Here is a 20081-nt window from a genome sequence, read left to right on the forward strand (position 1 = left end):
CAAAACTTCGAAATGATTTCCGTATGCACAACACATGTTCATGGAGAAACAATCATCCTGTACCCAAGAAGCCTTTAATTTGGAAAGCCAATGATATAAAACATTGGATAGTACAAAAACCAAGAAGGTATAATAAAGCCATAAATTGAGATAGAACATTCTAAATCTAATTCATGACCTGTTCACACTTATACATTGTAATATATTTTTCAAATTTTTTAACTTTGAAAGCCAGCTGTAAGACATCCTTTCAGTAGGAAATAATGTTTTCAAAATTTGTTAGTTTTCCGTGCATATAAAGATATTATGCGTTAAAGCTAAAGCTGGTGATTCCTCAGATGTGCAGTATTTCAGATCCAAATTTTTAGATAAGAAACTTTTATGCTTCTCCCAGAAAACCATTTGTTTATTTCCACGCAATATTTCATACGTATCAGGTTGTGTAGGACATAAAAGGAAATTGGAAGATATTTGCTGTAGTCTAGATATGCATCTTTTTATCTGTACTTAAGACTTGTGATTTACTATAATCCTGAGGGAAATCGAGTCTATATTGAAGGCACCCAACTGTATCAATCTGCTTATTTTTTTTTTCGATGATGAAATATTTTGTATGCTTGGAGGATGAGAAATTGATTGTATATATCATATGTTAGTAATTCTTTGGTTCTCGTCCTTAAAATACAAAATATTTGTCACCAGACAAGATGATCCATATTCTGATGCAGAATTCATCAATCAAATTTCTAATAGGAATTGTGGGTAACATAAAGTTTTTAGTACCTCAGGGATTTGTAGATTTTGTATCCGCCATGATGGAGTGATGGATTTTGTTCAGTGAATTGGAATATATTTGAAGGGTGAATCATTCATGTGTTTACCAAATTTCTTATGAAAACTGGTGGTTTAGTTCTATTTTAATTTTTCATGACATATTCTGAAAAAATATCAGGGTTTAAATTTAAAATGCAGAGGTTATACTGGTTTACTTCTGTCCATGTTTCAAACAGACTGTCTGTCCCAAGTTTTGGTCACAATTTTCTCAGGAACTATTAATCAGAGAGTTGTTAATCTTGATCTAAATAACAAAGCTTCATATACAGAGAGTATGCTATACTGAGTGAGTGCAATTATGAGACAACTCTCCATACAAGACACACTTTGTATAAGTAAACCATTATAGATCAAAGAACTGACTTCAACACAAAGCCTCAACTCACACAGAAAACAGCAAGCTATAAAAGAGCTCCAAAAATTAGGTGTAAAACGGATCAAACAGGAAAACCAACAGTCTTATCTATATTAAAATTACGAAATTACACTTCTGATGCACATCAATAAACGACAACCACTGAACATAGTGGCCAACCTTCACCCTAACCTTAAACAATAGTGTAACAAAATTCATATCAATTGAAATGGCCTAGCTCAATCAAAAGACTTGGCTAAAACAAGTGAACATACAATGAAAGAATAAGTTTGATATATGACAACGAATAAATTTGATCTATGACACAATGTAAATACAAATTTTAAAAAAAGGGGGATGAGATGAAAACAATAACCTCAAAGTTTATTGTACATTATTTCACTTCTAAACTTATGGAGAGTTGTCTCATTGGCACTCATACCACATCTTTCTATATCAATATTATGGTTCACCCTTGCAAATTGGCATCTCATAATAGACAAGAACATGAAGAGACAGCACTAGCCAAAGACATTATTACTAACATGTGACACCAGTGTGCTTTCTCTTGAAGAGTTTTTTTTATGTTTTCTTTCCTTCTGCAGCAAGAGCATTAACAATATTGCTTTGCCTTTCATGCACCACATTATATCATTGAAATTAAGGCAGAAATAAAAGATAAATATTTCAATATTTTAAAATTGTATTGACAAATTGATCATATAAGTCAGGATTTCAAAAATCCTTATTTTGTAATAAACAGATCATACAATATAATATTTCAATGAAAGCCCAATAAAAAAATTGTTCTAACAAGAGTTGTCTGTTCCTGACAGTCTTTAAATTTGTTTGTCCTTTAAATTAAAGGGAATAGTTACTATTTACTACACAAATATCATAGAGACCAAAGGAAAACTATAGTTTGCTCAGATTCTACATTCACCTTATTCTTGACAGACACTTTTTGTTTGACAAATGTTTGTATTGCAATATCCTTGAGCTCGGTTTAGAAAAGTTGCGAAATAATTATATCCAGGGAAAATCCACTATGATCAGTTTCATCATCAAATACTTTCAACGATACTTTAGCACTTTTACTATTTACTGGTTTAATATAAATATTTGTATCACGCGAAAAATATCCTTTGAGAAAATATCTATTTCAGAGCAGATTTTTGCTTCAGGTTATTTTTTCCTATAAACATAATCCATCCTCGAAATTACTGTAATGTGAAATGTTAAAATATAAAAAATATTTTCTCGTTTTACTATCTCAATTCATGTGATGAAAATGACTAATTGGAATGTTTTCGTTTACTTTCACATGCAATTATCAATGCATAAATATCTAAAAACACTTGCTCAAACACGCACACACATTATATACCTGGCACTATAGTATTCTCAATCCAAATGCAGTTATGTTTTTTGAAAACATAAAAAAATAACTTTTTTCATTAACTTATACAATATACATACACCATGCACTATGTAGAAATTTAAATATTCATGTTTGACATGCTAAATTTACATATCTACAATCTCAATCAGAACAGAACACGGAACGAAAAATGTTGACGAAAGATCCATCGCTACACAACTGAAAATGACATAGCATTGTGCCGTATGTCAATATTAGGTCTGTTGTGTACCATTGCCGTGGTAACAGTTTGTTTGTGTGGATTTGGGGGTGACTGTAATCCGTGGGTGGGAGTTGTTGACATATAAGAACATTTTGATATGCTAGTCAATAATGGTGTCATTTGTACAGGTCCATATTGATGTTGCGATGAGAACGAAACAGGAACTGTAGTATCACTGGAATGACGCATCGGTGGTGGCGGTAGATGGTGCATTGGCATATGATAAGAATTCTGGGTAATTGTAGAAATTGGCACTAATTTTAGATCCGTTTCTATTTCGTTTAAGTCTATATCTCTTTGATTGTGTCTGCTGTTGCCATGGTGACGTGTATGAGACGATTTCTTCTTTTGAATAGGATATGAGTGGCGACTAGATTGGATGCGTTTTATTTGTTCACAGTCATTGTGAGAAGCATTTGCACGTTCTCTCTCACTGCAGATGGGTTTGAATACTGGAGTATCTTTGTCATTTCCTGTGCTGTTTTGTGCACTGTGAATATATTGTCCTGACCGAGAACTACGAAATCCTGAATCTTCCGAATCAGTTGATGCTTGAGAGATTGGCCGATCACATTCAAACTTGTATTGAGTTTCACTAAGATCAGACATACCACTATCATGGAATGTGTTATACATTGGCTTATTGTCATTTCCTGGTAAATCAGGACTGGCATCAAATGCCTCATTGTGTTCTGCATAATCTCCCGAATGACATGACTGAGTCGAATTCCAGTATTTTTCACTTTCTATTAATTTGGCACTCTTGGAATCATCTTTTTCCCTCTTTTTCGCAAATTTGCGATGAGGGTCATGTTTTTTAGTCATAATCTCTTTGCGGATTCTGTTTTTACGCAGAAAGAATAGAAATATCACAAATAGGACTAATGTTATGATAGCTGGTATAATAATCCCTAGATAGAATAAGAAATGTAACGTCATGCTGCTGGTCATGGTTGAGGCATTCTGGGTAATTTTTGTGACGCAATGTCCTCCATATCAAAACTTCGAAATTCTGACTAAACCATCTTGATCGCTTTTGTCTGCAAAAGAACAAAAATACAACTTGTCATGAAATTTTGTCTTTTAAAATTTGAATAAGAAATATGACATATTATAAGAGCATGTTATGCAAGTGTATGATTGATCACGACGGTACGACAGTTATATGTCTGCATAAAGTTATAGTTAAAGGTAAGGAAATGTAGAGGTAACCGTGAAATCTACATATTTGTATATTACTGATACAAAACAAGCCCCTGAAATCAAAACAATATTTTAAGATAATTTTTATATTTTTATTTGATGAAAGTTGCCTTTGATATTTTTTGCTGTGAATTTAGTATAAGTATTTAAACTTGAACTTAGGTTTTGGTTTTTACAAATTTATCAGTTTATGTGAAAAATAAGATGTAAAGCACATTATTGTTGAAGATGGTATGCTGCTCATTATATAGTTTTGTTGCTGTCTCCTGAGCAATATCCCACATCACATTTTATTCATATTGAGTTGTGTGGTATGACTTTCTTCAGTCCTTGTTAAAAAATAATCAACAAAAAGCACAAGTAGGGAAAAAAAAGCCTGAGGTACCAAATTAGCCAGTTATCGACACATTTCAGTAACAGTTATCAGACGAAGTCTCAACAATAGTATATTCTCCTTCTTACATTAATCACATACTTGAATGTATAGCTATGAGGTTGAGAGATACTTGGTGAGCCGATCATCACTGGTATATATATATAAAAAAAGATGTGGATAAAAGATTTGACACGATCGGTGACATGTCGAAGACGAAATTATGAAAGGATTAAGGTTGTTATGTCGTGTTTTCTTTTGAATTTTGATGAGGGATGTTTTTAAGTAGGCTATGTGGAGATTTGTGTTTCACCTATCAAACCGATATTGAAAGAAACGTATGAATAATTTTCTGCTTGTTTGAGTTTGATTTCATTAATTTAAAATTCAGAATCGTTCAATTTATGGGTTTTGATAACATAGTTATGGTCCATAATATTTCTGTTATGGAAATGAATATGAATTTTTAGAACATCTCAATTAATTTTAAAATAGATTAATTTCCAAGATAGCATTTCGTTTAGCTCACATGAAATGGATATCTCAATGCATCAAAATTAATAGTTATAGTTTTTTTCTAGTCCTCGCTTGTAAAGGCATACAATGTTATCAATTTACCCCCCTTTTTTACCCCCTCAACCATCACTATATGAATAATATTTAAATGATATTTGACTGTTTTTTGTGGTTTATATCAAATTTAATTTATACTGTGAGCACATTATTTAGATTTATACCTTTTTTACATGCAATACTTTTGAGTTTTGAAACATGCAGGGTTTACCAAATGTGTTTGGCCTGTGATCATTCTTGTGGACTAATTATTAGCAAGATATTGAAGCATGTCATTGTGAATGTATAACAAAAGGGCTGGCCATCTGTTTTGAAACTTGAATCTCCTTTTCAAAATCATTTTTAAAATCTCAACATGCAAGATACAACTAAGAAGACATATTTTAATTACTGCAACAAATTTAACAAAATTTGATATGATCTAGTGTAAACTTAACCAAAAAGTAAAGTTTTTTTTCTTCTGTTGAGTCTTACAGCATACAGAAAACGTATGTTAAGCATTGTTATTGCAAATGTTTGACTGGATTAATATTTCAAGCTTCCAAGAAAAGGTGCAAATGAAGTCTTGATACTGGGGATTTTACATCAAATTTTTTGTGTTCCTTTAAATATATATAATGCTCAACTGTTGTTAATTAGGGCAATATAAAATTAAAATAGTATTATTAAAATAGTTTTTGTAACACGAAAAACTTGACAAAAGTGGTAAATAAAAAATAATTTATATGTAGGTCAGGTTAAATGTAATAAAATTAAAAGAAAGATTGATTTTTTTTTGTAATACGGAAAACGAATCCCATGAAATTAACATGATTAATGTTTATGTCAAAAAGATATCCTATTTCCTAGGAAACCCAGCTGAGGGCAGAAATTGGATTAAAAATGCTGCGTCCAGTGTAACGACTTTCATAAATGAAATTATTTCATAGGCCATTTCACATAGGATAGAATTGTTAAAAAAATCTATGTGGTTCCAAAAACTGCTAAACATTTTATCTATGCGAAAAATTGATTTAAACCTTCCCAATCTTTTCTTATGTTGTTGGTGTTAAATTACCCAAAATATATTCGAATTGGAGACTTTTTAAAAATTTTACAATCAGTAAATGAAGCTGAAATATTGGCTGATGATCTTCTTCAGCAGTAAAAAAGGTGATTTGGTACATGGTCGCTGAAGGGGGAATGCACCTTCTCTTTCCTTGTTTTTTAAAAATGATGATTATACGATATATTATATACCTATGGGTTTTGTTTATTCTTGCGTGATTATCTTTCAAGCAGGTGAATCTAACAATTGGGGACATTTTTGTGGTCAATTAAAAACCCCTGGATCAAATTTCAGTTTGAGTTTAATTGTTGTCTGCAAATTTAATTAAGAAACTATAGAAATCGTATAATAATTGAAAAACTGATTGTGTACCTTGTTAGTTTTGAGAATTGGTGATAAGTGTTGAAATTATGATTTTTAAAATTGTCATAATTACCAAATTATTGTACATGTAATTGAATTTTTTCATTGAATTATATTATTGTGTGAAAAGATATTGTCAACGATAATTGAATTTTCATAATTTTTTTGTTGACATGGTGTTTTGTATCTAGTTAAAATGTCTTGGTGGAAATTTGGTTACAAAAGGTCTTTCATTTTCAGACAAAGTTATAATGAGTTTTAATGAGACTGAAATAATTTTTTTTAACTGAAAATATAGATGATTGGGATTGAAAGAATTATTATTATATTTGGAAATTGAATTCTGTACTTTTAAAATACTGAACTGTGAATTACATATAGTAGTTTTAATTGGAGATGATCCTGAATCATAATTACCCGAAAGGTACTTTGTCCAATTACTATTTTCCCTTAGCATTCCATATTATGCAATTGATCAATCGGTTCTTTTTCATTCATATAGATGAAAAGATAAAAATTTGAAAATAAAATTTGTGAATGTTAATATGATTGAGTTCCCTTGAGTGTCACTTTTCAGATTATTATTTTTTGCGAGAACTGCCACCAAAAATGTAATGTTATGAAAAAAAAAAATGATCCTTCCTTGAAAGAACCGAATTCTTTATGAAATGGAAACTAAACAAAGGGAACAATTAAAAAAAAAGTCAAGAAAGACAAACAACAACAGGAACAAAAGAATATGAGACAATCATTTTTTTAAATATATAGGATTGAATGCCATCACATCAGGGTTAGACTTGTTTGAAAATTTTGTATCTGAAACATGATTTGGAAATTGAATATGGCGGGTATAAGTTTAACTAAGTAAAGTTCACATTAAAATTTGATTATAAAGTGAAGAAAATACCAAAGAGAGAGGACTAGACTATGTAAATCTTACGAAATGAAATTAATATAATACACAAAATATTTATTATGTATGTAAATGTGGAAATTATGCGATGAAGTCAACCATTATACTGAATTGGTTAGTAGTATCTTTAATCTTCAAAGAAAGAATTTAAACACATTAATTTGTAATTTTTAGTAAAGTTAACTTTATTGAATTTTAACAGATCCATGTTTTGAAAAACATTGCATGCCTTGTGGTTTCTAGTTATATGGATGTGAATTTAGACCTTACAATATCTTACACAAATAAACTCAATTGATTTGCAAGGGATACAAAGCAAGAGCCGACTTTTTCTAAATGGGCCAAATTAAACAATTTTCTTCATATTTGTACAACTTATTTTCTTAAAATTGTTTCCACCGTAAAATTCCACAATTTGTTAGCATTTTCTTCCATTCAATTGTGGACGAGAATGAAAAAGAAAAATTGATTGTTGGTATTTCGGTATGATATTTTAATGGCGTAATTCAAACCTAACCAAGCTGTGATTATTTTCTGAATGTTTATGGCCAGTGAGCAAGGCTGCTTTATGATATAATGTGCGCTGCTATTATAAAGAATATGTGGTCTCATTATTTTCACGCTGGGAAGTAATAAATTTATAAATATGCCTTACAAAAAACGCACAATGAAATTCATTATTTGAATGAAATCTGTCGTGATCATTTTATTCTATCAATTTTGACGATGATTTTACTTAATGCGGTTGACGTTTCTATTAAAGTCTTTCTGACAGTCATTTTCTGAACGGTTTTATGTAAAATTTAAATTAAAAAGATATTAAGATTTGAGTAGATTCATCAGTATTTAAAGCCTTCAAAAATATTTAGACACAAAATTGGGAAACCAGACAATTACTTAATGGCTGCAGTCTTGAATTATTTCCCTTTGTGATTCTTTAAAATTAGGGACAAGGAGTTCGCACAAGGAAATGTTTATTTTTGTAACTATGAATTTAAAATTATGCAAATTGTTTGTACATTGATGTTATTCATACATGTTTCACGGGGTATAAATTTAGCATCAACGATTACTAAATTATATTCCTGTAATAGGCTGTATGACAGAAAATGAAAAATAAAAACTTATTGAAGATTTCCTCTAAGAAATTTTGTTTAAAAACAAATTTACCTGTTTAAAACGGTAAGAACTAAGAATATTTCTCTCATTAAATTACATATTTAACATCAGGATCATTCCTGTCGTAATATTTTAAGCGATCCAGACAAAAATACCACGGAAATTTTTTAAATATTTCGTTCACCAACCTGTTGAATGAAATGTACGTATCCTTTTCTTAGACCACCAAGATATAAGTAAAATTAGTCACATATCCATTTACAACATTATTGTTTTAGATATTAGTTGACAAAAGGCTCAAGTCTCCAAATTGATAGATCAAGTCCATTTAACATATGCTATCGGATGATCAGAGACACCTTAAATTTTAACGTAAAGGTGCAAAAAGACATCAGAACAATGAAATTCCACCTGTATTCAAACGAATTTACCTGTCAAAATTCAATTAGACCTTACCTGTTCATTCAAATTTATTTATTCCTACAAAAAAATATTTCACTAATTTCCCATAATGTTGAAAAAGTTTTAATCCCAAGGATAAGTGTTTTAATCCGTACGATTTTATAAAAGTTTAACTTAGTCCATGTGGCGGAGATTACAATGTTATGTGTAACACTCTCGGTATTAACGGCCAGGTATCAGAGAAAACGATCTGTCCTCTGTATACCTTTACATGATATGGTTGAAAGGTCACCAACGGTGTTATAGTTGTCTCGGCAGTCGAATCGGTTTACCTGTATTTACATTTTGCTATTCATCTATTTTACCCTCTCATATTAAATACGGAGTTCAATACTTCTGACAGTTTATCAGACGTTTTTTTTTTGTTTGTAAATTTGTTATCACAACGTTATTTCTATACATGGTATATATATACACAAGATTATACGCTGAACTTTAAGAGATAAAACTTGCAAGGTTTCATCAGACTAAAGTCTTAATATTTTTCTAATTAAGTAAATGTTGGCTTTAATAATAATTTTTTAAAGTTTGAAAATTGGGATCGGAATATGATATAGTGAAAAATCTGAACTCACTTTTGGTCTAAACACTTGACTCCTAGTGTCTGTCAAGTACTTGTTCGAAAATCTAGAGCTATAACATATAAAATAGTCCCCAGAAAACGAACTAACATATAAAATATTCCCCAAGATCATGAGACAACTCATTTATTTAAGTCCCTGGCATACACAGCAGAGAAAGCTGTAAGAGACAACTCATTGAGAAAAAAAAGTCCTAAAGTTGTCAAAATGATTAGTTTGAAATTAAACTGATATGTCTAATTAAGTAATCAATAGAAATTATAAATAATATCTTTTAAAAACAATGAAATAGACAACTCAATAAGGAACTCAATGCTTGTCAAAACAATCACAGTAATTATCACCTAATAAAATTATAAATAAAAATCATAAGTTATTTAGATTTATATGTATACAATCACAGCCCAAGGCTCAAATCAAATACTTTGACCTTATTTGTTTATTTCTACCTGTTATCAAATTATCACTAGTTAATTACCCTTAGGTGAAACATACATCTAATATTACTTTGCCAAAATTTTGATTAAGGAGAGATAATAAATCCAGCCATAAATATTTTTCTAGAGATAAATATATAATTTAAGGATTTAAATATGGGACAGACATATATTTTGATAGTGAATGACCATTTATTAGTATTGATTTTTTCCAATATTGACCAAGTCTACCACCCCATTCAATGTTGACCAAGTCTACACCACCATTCTAAGAGCTTTTGACACATTTCTACCTTAATGTAAAAACAACAAAAGAAAAGTTTCTTTGAAATCAATTATGAGCTTTAATGAAAAAGATATTTTAGTTTATTTATCCCAGTTTTTGTCCATTTAAATATATGTACAGTTTCACCTTGATATCAAAGAGGTGTTGATTTCGCTGTGTTTATTCTGTAACCGATGTACATTGCCTTTTTCCAAATATTTTGATAGCGTCCATTTAGAACAAATTTTCGGCTTTACTTTACTAACAAAAGACTTTGGTATTTCGATTATCCGCTGTTATGTGTAACCTGGGAAAAACACACATAAATCTTTTTCGTCATTTAAAAATTGATGTCGTTTTCAATTTTAATCGATTTATACCTTGTTTGTTTTTGACTTGAGTTCGATACTTTACAGTCTTTATTTTCCCAATCATCAAACAATTGATATATGTTTGAGTGTTCGGAAATAATATATGGTATACTATTTGTTCACAAATAGATAAATTTGACTTCTGTGGGACATGTTGTTTGGCTTTCGTTAATAAATAGGAATATACGCCAGACTTTGTAAATATCCAAATTGAATTATATCAGATCTTTTGTCCAGTAAGGAAAGTCCCTTCAGTTTCTTTTGGTCTACGCCAAAAAAATGATTTAAGAAAATGAAAGGTTAATATGGATATTTCAACTTTATTTTAGGTTATAAAAGTTTCAAAAAATAACTTAAATTTTAACCAGACTTATTTAAAAAATAAAAAGGAACTACATATCTCATTGGCAATGATATACATGTACTAATGAGTCTCCTTATTTAGTAGCTTGAAGTTTCATACAACATGAAAATTTAACATACATATAAAAAAAGATGTGGTATGATTGCCAATGAGACAACTGTCCACAAGAAACAAAAATGTCACAGCCACATTAACAACTATAGGTCACCGTACGGCCTTCAACAATGAGCAAAGCCCATACTGCATAGTCAGCTATAAAAGGCCCCGATAATACAATTAATGTAAAACAATTCAAATGAGAAAACTAAGGTCCTTATTTATATAAAAAAATAGTTGTTTCAAAGAAATAGATTTGAAATTTAAAAAAAATTAATGTTTTGAGAACTCACAAAACTTTTTAAAAAGAATTGCATTTAATTCTCAATAGTATGTTTTTTAGCAGTTTTATATTTAAAACTGAGAGATGTAGAAGTGAAGCCTGAATGCCTTCAGGTATTTCAAAAGTACAAAATGTTTAATCGATATCGCTAATTTCAACAGATGAAATTGACCTGAAAAGGACAACTTTAATTCTGATGTTTGTTTCATTGACCTTTGACTTCTTGACAGCTGTGATCATAATCCGATCAGTTCAATGCTTCTGCATTATTGCCCTTGTTTTGAAAAATAATAACGAACATCCGTAAATTCTCGATTGAGCGGACAATGAAAAGGCCAAATGATCGATAATTTGCCATGTTAAGGGAAACCAAGCTACCCCTCAATTACCGGTAATAATTTTAGGATTAAGATGTATCATGGTCGTTGAGGCGAATGCAGGGTATTATTTTGTACCAGACATGAGTCTATAATTAGCACAGGGAGGTTACCATGATTTGAATGTTAACTAATAATTAGGGTGAAAATAAAATTCAACAGGTTTCTGGATCATAACAGTGACCCTATTGAAAACGTCTGGTTTTATTTTCTTTTTTCCTAATGATGTGATAAAGTGGGTAAAAACATATGTTTAGTTAAAGTGCTTTTTAACTCATAGATGTAACTTTTTTTCTTTAAAAAATTAAATGTTTAAAAATTTTAAGATAAGCCATTGAAAAAACCTAAATGAAATTGAACATTAACCCAACAACACAATTAAGCAATATAAAAACTTCCTCTAGATGTAAAAGAAAAAAGTTTGTAAGTATTTCGTCCATTAAATAAAGGATAATTCTCAGTGAGATCAGAAGCAAACTGGGTGCGGGAATGTCTCGCTACATTGAAGACCTGTTAGTGACCTTCTGCTGTTGTTTTTTCTATGGTCGGGTTGTTGTCTCTTTGACACATTCCCCATTTCTATTCTCAATTTTATCCATCATATTAGGTTTGTTCAATGTATTGGTTTTTTTTTCATTTTACATGCATGCATTGGCTTTGCTAATTGTTGAAGGCTGTACAGTAACCTGAAGCTGATAATTTTGTTTCGTTTTTTCTGAAAATTGCCAATCATACCACATCTTTTTATTTATAAAGAAAGTTTATTTACTTGTAGGTAACAGTTACTTTCTGCTCTCTAGATTTATACGGAATTATTATACCTACCATTGCAAAATTAATTTGACTTTTTCTTAGGTAGAGAATCTTGTATTACATGTACATGTATGTGTAGCAGACCTGAAACAGAAAAAAATAGTATATACATGTGTTTCTGCTTTCTACACATATATGACAAAAATATAAAATAAGTAAAAAGTTATCATAATCATAATACCATGTAGTTCTTAATTAGATGTACTGTAAAAAAAAATTAAAAAAATTAGAGATTAAAATTGGGTTTACCCAAGATCTGTATATTCATTGTTGAAATCGGTTTAGACTGGTAGTTGAAAACTTCCTAATTTGCATTTAATTCCTGTAAGCTTTTGCCATTGAAACTGATTAAGAATTTAAGTTGATAAATGACAATAAACAATTTTTACAATTAAAATTTAGATTAAGAGTAAAAATCTGAAGCCACAATGTTAAATAAAATGAATTTCCTAACTCCCAGGTCAATTTCGTAACCCTGTAGACAATTTAAGCTACTTATGGCAGTTAAGAAATAATTAATGCTTAGTATAATAATCCTTTTATCAGTACAAGAAAGGGGTCTGAATATTATTTCAAAATTAACTGTTTTTACAATATTTCTGAATTTGAGATAATGACGGGCTGTGATTTTTTATCTCCTATATATTGACAGGCATTATCAATTTTTAACAGACAGAAATATTTCTCGCCTGCCGTATCAATTATCCCTTCGCGAGTTGTATTATTTGTCTTTGGACGGTAATATAGATAGCCCCCTGCGTCTAACGACCATGGTTATGAGTTCAAAGTATTTGTACCTGGTTTTTATCTAAATAAGGTGGCCATTATCTCATTTAAGTACGATATCGTTTACAGTGACCCTAAACAATACAAACGTACTTATCTCATCAGATAACCCAAGCCGTGTATTGTTCCTAATCTCATAAATTCCATTATTCAGAGAATAAGTAAATATTTATGAATGGTCAACGGTCCATTGTACCAGCGGAAGCAATTAGAGTAATTTTCTTGTTCTCATCACGGTAACTCTCAAGTATAGTGTTTGAATAAGGTCTCGTTTTATCATGAAATTATTTCTCTAATTTGATTGTAAGATTTTGAAAGCACACTTTACTTACTTTGGTAACGTTGAAGTATCCTTTTTGGTTGTAATCGGAATGATATTATCGGCTGTATTTACTCCTATATATTTACAGTGATCCCATGAATGTTTTATTACGGATTTCTGTAGTTTATGGTTTGCTTTATTTACTGATCTAATAGATAATGTACTAATACTAGATATAATAAGCCCAAGGCTTGTTAACGTTTCGACATGTGGGCTTTGTACACTATGAATAATAAATATTGGTATGCTAATAAGTAAGAAATGAACAATTGGTGAGGGAAAATGACCATATGTTTGTTTCACACCTATTGTGATCTTTACGTAATATGTGTAATTGTATTTTGCCTCCCTTAACATTTTTTGTCACTGTAACTTCCTGGAAAATGATTGGTCCCTGAAGAAATCATTTGTCTTTGATTCTAAGGAAGAATTTACTGATTTGTAATCAAAAATTGTTTCAAAAGGACGGATCTATAAATTATTGTAGAAAAAGTGACCATATGATTAAAAAACAAAAAAGGGGAGAAAATTAGATTTTTTATTCCATGATTGGTTAATTTATATTTAATGATTTTTTCTTTGTATCTACAATTGATCTTACTAAATGACTTTGTTTTAATGGCGTTTTCAGATTATAATCATTTCTAAACTAATGTAAGTCAATAATGAGTAATTATGAGTTTTCCTTTTTTCTTACATCTTCTAATGATTTTCCCTACTGTGTACAAGAGGGTTCAACAGAAAACATCATTCTTTAATCAACAACAAAAAATACCACTTACCCTGAATCAAAATTGGACCTTAGATGGCCCTGAGAGGAGAAAATTAGAAAGGCGTATCCAAAAACCACAAGTCATGGAGAGATGGACAACACCAGAGGGACGAAAGAAAAAATTGAGGCAAACAATTTAATTGATAAACAACCATCCACAAAATTCATAATTACACTTAAACGTTAGCATTATTTTAAGATGAAACCATCATAAAACCACACCAAAAAAGTACAGAGATTATTAATAATACTTTTAGACTCATAAAATAGATTCCTATAAATCAGAGGGGTGTAGACTACAGTAGATTATAATCATAGTTTATGATTAAATTTGGTATACTGTCCCCATACAATGAAAGTTTGTGATGATGGATGGTTACTACAAAGGTCCACTTACAATGTTATATTTTACGATAATAAAAATGTAATATTTTAAATCTAACAAGCAGCGTGAGGTCATCATATTTACTGTCCGCCAAGAAAATGTTTATGAAAGATTCAATTGAAAAATGATTATACTACTCGGGTTTCATCAAAAGACTTTTGTGTCCTTTCTTGGCTATAAACTATCTTTAATGTTCACCTCTATAAAATAAGAGAAATGGATTCAAATTAAAAGGTTCAGCTATCACAAAATGATGTCTTGCAGTTTCACACTGCAGTATAACTTATAACCTGAGGATAATAAAAATACAGTGTTGTAAACACGATGAAGGGCATTTTCATACTTATTTTTTTTTAAGTTTCAATACATCTGTAAAAGTGTCTTTGACCCTCTCATTTCCCCCCAAAAAGTGCTCAATTAGTAACTATAGGCTTTTAAATTGTCAATTTTTTCAAAGCTTTTTCTATTATATCAATACATGTATATCCATATTTGGTTTATCATTTCAAAATAGTTTGTAGTTTGAACATGGAATGTCTTAAATTATGTTCCCTTTAAAAAAAATATTTAGATGGAAGGTTTTTCTTCAACATTCTTGCTAGTATTATTACACAAAATGTCAGCTTTATCAAGGGAAGTAACTTGAAAAAAATGGAAAAAAAGGGTTAATGATGTCAACTAATGCACATGTATTAGCATTCACTGAATCATTCCTGCTCTCTCAAACTTGAGAAGGTTAGAAAAACTGGTACATTTTTTATTGGATTCTTTTGATGGTTAATGGATTTTAATTTCATTACCTCTGGAAAATAAAAGATAAGTTGTTTAATTAAATCGTGGAGGTATTTGATTAAGCTCAATAGTGCCTACTTGGCTTAATTTGATTTTATAATACAATAAGTGATAGCACTTTATTGAAGATAAGTTGTTTATACTAATGATGCAAGGTTGGTATTTCTTCAAGATATTGGTGTCACATGGAAACAGTTAGTGTAGCTTTTTTGTGGTTTGTTTGAAGAATGAAAGATGCTCCTACTTGAGAATTTTTGTATTTTATACATTGGCATTTCATTGATTCAGGAATAAGATGTTATAATCAATGTTTTGAAATAACAGATAAAAGGGGGAGGGGAGAATATGTATAAAGTGTTAATTAGTAGTATTTCAGAACCAGTGTGTAAATTTACAGTATGAAAATAATGTTTTATAAAAGACAAGTTTATTATGGTTACTGGGAGGGGGATGAAACCCATAGAGCAAATTCTGTGGTTGAATGGGATATTTTAACATTGACCAAGTACTATATGCGTCCAAGATTTTGACCTAATGGATTTCAAATACACCCTATCGTAGAAACTTACTTTTATATTGTCAATAATAGAAAACTCTGAAACAAAATGATTATCTCCCCCCAAAAAATATTGGGAACAGATAATAAGTCATGTTAGGAAGGGGAGAATTAACTACATGTAAAAACTTCTTCCTAAATGAATTATTTAATACTACACTAAATGCATTGATTTTCACTAAGGATTGAACACAAAAATATCTTAAGGCCATACATAAAATGTGTACTTCCTACCTCTTATGAAAAGTTCGGTGAAAAAGTCGTGTCCTAAACCCAGCCCCGGGTGTTCTTAATCTGAGATCAGATATTCCTTCTGATATAAACAAGTTCGTGTTGATATTGAAATCAAATTTAAAGAAATCGTCGATCTGGAATTAAAATTATATTTAATTTTTTTTCAACTTGGATGAGAAATTTAAGAATTGTTGAATAACTTTGTTTGGAGAAATTACAAATTTTATTACATTTTAACACGTCTTTGATAGCTACCCACCCTAAGGGAAATATATGTCCTTTTATGAGTGTTATGTAATACGTAAAAGATGTAATTTTCACCTTACAACTAATAAACCATTTTTGAGGGTGACATCAGGGGGGTGCTAATTGTCTTTAATTGATGTCTTTAACTTGGAATTCTTTTGAAGTTTATTGACTGGTAGGGAAAATTGAAATTGTCAAAGTATTGTTTTTTTATTGATGGTAGACATATAAGAGGGGGGCAGGACCCTTTTGGGATCCGGTAATTCTTTTTTCAAATTTCGAGATGTCAGGATTTTAATTTCTTTAAATTCAGGACCTCAGGATTTCATTTTTAAAGCATGGGTTTTCAGGATCAGGACCCTTCCAACCTCCCCTCACATAAGCATTCAGATTGGTTTTGGTTTTGTTTTTTTTGCTCATGGAAAATTTTTTATGGTGAAAACAATCATCATTTAATACTTGGAAGAAATAATAAAAACACAGAAGCTGTCCAATAACAAATCAGTTAATGACTGAATAAATAAATAAATAAAGTGATTGTCAGAAAAAGTTGTCAGTTATATTAATGGTTTCCATTATATGTCCTGTAATATGATAAAGGTGTTTAGTGGATGTTTAGTTCTATCAATGATTTTAAGTTCCAGGGTAAAACTTCACTCATTAAAGACCAATAAATGAATATTGGAACAATTAACATTCTTATAAATTGTATATAGAATGGTAGATTGTCTGATCTGGGGGGAAAATATGAAAACAAAAAGAAATCTCAAAAGATAAAAACAGGGACAGCTCTCATTAATGATAGGAAAGGACTCTATACTTTTTTTGCACTCTCAATTAATCCTTGGGTGAATAAATAAATAATTGTGGTATGTATATACATCAATGAAACAACAACAAAACAACACAAACAGAAAAGTCTTTGATTGTTGGTGCTTGTCGTAGAAGAGTGAAACAATTTTTCTCTATGACATTTAAAGTCATGCAAGTGGTACCAAGCAGAGACCTGGCTTGAAATAATTCTATTTTCCAAGGAACAGTACAAGTTATAATTGTTATCCATCTCCCCTTCAGAAAGGTCTTACTGATTTTCAACTTAATCTTCCTAGAAAGATCATCAAAACATGCCTGTTTTTCAATACTTGTAGCATGGATACATAGACCTAATGGTTACTCTTTGATGAGAAGATTCCATGGCGGGGAAGGCGGGGGGGGGGGGGGGGGTGGGGGGGGGATGCAATGAGGTCTTGACTTTTGATTGATTTTTTTTCTTCACACTATTGAATAAATCTTTTTAGTTGAAATCTATTTGGTTATTTTAGAGTTTAAAAAATAAGTCATTGATTCAGTGATTCACTGTCAAACAATCATAAGTTACCATCATAAGTATGTTGATGGTTTTCTGTAACAAAAGAAGAAGATCTCAGATATACTAGCGTTGGTATTATTTGTCAAGTCTCAAATGTACCAACATAGTTATCACAGAACTTCTCTGACATCAATTAGCTGTATGACACACTATATCATAAAATAAAATAATATTTGTTTATTTGTTTTTGACCGTGTCATTTGGTCATACATAGGTCATTTATATGTTTACAAAATCCCAAGCAGGCCTTCTTTGTAGGTAAGTCAAAGAGATTACAAATTATTTGAATATTTCAGACAATGTCATTTAAAATACATTTAGGGCAGAGAAACATGTCCTCCGGAGATAATGTGTTTTTTTGACAGTTTTACGAGGTCTGGGTTTAACCACCTGTGCAAGGTGAGATGCAAATATTATTCTTATTTAATAATACAATGATTTATAAATTATATTTTTGATATCATATAATAATTTAAAAGTCATTAGCAACTCAAATTGCACAAAACTATTTGGTCTAGTCAAATTGACAAGGAAAGAAATTTAAGCTATAATTTCGTCATTTACAATTTTCTTCTTTCATTCTTACCTGTAATTTTTAAACGCTTAGATCATAAAAATATTAAGAAATTGACCTGGCAATACACATCCCAAAGACACAGTACAAGTTGTAATCCATTAACTATGACAGCCAGCTAATCATTCAATCGAAAGGTAAATTAAATCCATATACCAAATACACAGTATATATTTATCACAAAACTCTCAAGTATTGATTTAATTAAGTCTTTTCTCCAGCAAAGTATTCAAATATTCAGGTGCCTTTTGCCTCTGTGTGTGATGATCATGGTAATATTTGAATTCTTTTAAGCTTTAAGGTGAAGAGATGAATAGCTTGTCCTGAAGACTAAATAATTGTAGTCAGTGAACTATACTTCTTTACAACTATTCACTTTTTTTTTCAATAACTGTGATTACACTGTATGTCACTCAAAACCACTAGCTCCGCCCCTGTACTCATCCCAGCCAATCAAGTGTGTCTAATTACTTACCTGTGTTAAATCTATTTGATCAGAGTGACTTTGATCTTTACAATAAATTAGGACCATGTCAATAAAAACAACTTATTGAGAAAATTGGAACATTAATATATGATAATGGATTTGCAGTAGTAGCTTTTATAGAAATAGTACTGTATTGATTTGGCACCTGCAGAAAGTTATATCAAAATATAACAGTACAATTTAATTACTTGTTTTTCTTCAAATTTATGGATTTATTTCAATGATGAATTCTCATCATGAAATAATAAATATAATTTATTAATCTTGATATTTGGAAATAATTATTATATCTGAAGCACTGCAATTTTTAAAAAAAGTTTGGGGGGAGATGTAGTGAGATATAATGAATGAAACTGAAAGGAATCTAAATGTAATTCTAAAATTTAGCATCTTTAGAATTTATATCTACACTAGTGTAGTTTTGGTAGGGTGCTTATATCCTTTAGCATAGTTAGTTAGTGCATTAAAGACAAGGTAATGGGTTTTGTCTTAGGCCAAGTCATTAGATGGAAGAATGATACTTGTTGTTTCTGCACATTGTTAGTGAGGCTGGAGTCCATTTGTAAGATTCATTTATAAGTCCAATAGTAACAGAGCAAATACTTTACTTGCACAAATTATCTGTTTTGTGGACTGACAATGATAATTCTCCCTGTGGTCTTTTATCATGAAAGCTTTTGTATTTTAAATAAAATCTGGCTTATGTGTTTTGCTAATTGATATTTGGAGTGCAGCTACCGGTCTTTGAACTAATGCTTTATTGTAAATGCATGGCTTATAGATATACAGAAAATTATCCAGCCAGGGATATTTATGTTGGATCCCTAGGGTTTTCAATTATCTAATGACTCATGTCCACTGTTGTTATACATTTGTTCTGAATCTACAAAACTTGTATGTTGCCCATGAATATTTAATAGTGATGCTCTTAGTATATAGAAATGTTTCTTTATTGAAAAAATATTTACAACCCATAGGGTCTTTTTATCAGGCCATGGTAAAAAAATGTTCAGTTTTCTTGTCTTGCTTAAACTAATTACCTTTGGACTTGGAGTATGCTTGTATTGTTATTTTAAAGGACCACT

At 30.4% G+C, this 20081-nt stretch overlaps 2 protein-coding genes across 5 annotated transcripts in view; one reads left to right on the top strand and one right to left on the bottom strand.

The window, feature by feature from the left end:
• The window catches only part of LOC139488957 (U3 small nucleolar RNA-associated protein 6 homolog), a 159294-nt gene that overhangs the window by 93649 nt on the left and 45564 nt on the right, over positions 1–20081 (top strand). The window lies entirely within an intron of this gene.
• On the bottom strand, positions 1875–18925 carry LOC139488962 (uncharacterized). 4 transcript variants are annotated; one of them, XM_071274951.1, is made up of 3 exons: positions 18522–18925; positions 12486–12557; positions 1875–3872 (listed from the first exon to the last, which is right to left on the bottom strand). In XM_071274951.1, exon 3 carries the CDS (start codon positions 3781–3783, stop codon positions 2782–2784), a length of 1002 nt encoding a protein of 333 aa, XP_071131052.1. In that variant the 5' UTR covers positions 3784–3872; positions 12486–12557; positions 18522–18925; the 3' UTR covers positions 1875–2781. The 4 variants fall into 4 exon arrangements, with proteins under 4 accessions (XP_071131052.1, XP_071131051.1, XP_071131053.1 ...); XM_071274950.1 differs by lacking the exon at positions 12486–12557 and having other exon boundaries at positions 18522–18885; XM_071274952.1 differs by lacking the exons at positions 12486–12557; positions 18522–18925 and adding an exon at positions 8881–9243.

This window comes from Mytilus edulis, chromosome 9 (assembly GCF_963676685.1).
Source record: "Mytilus edulis chromosome 9, xbMytEdul2.2, whole genome shotgun sequence".
NCBI classification, from domain to species: domain Eukaryota; kingdom Metazoa; phylum Mollusca; class Bivalvia; order Mytilida; family Mytilidae; genus Mytilus; species Mytilus edulis.

What these genes read in the sequence shown, in the direction of transcription:
- LOC139488962 (XM_071274951.1), bottom strand. Translation starts at nt 3,783, where the DNA reads ATGACCAGCAGCATGACGTTACATTTCTTATTCTATCTAGGGATTATT.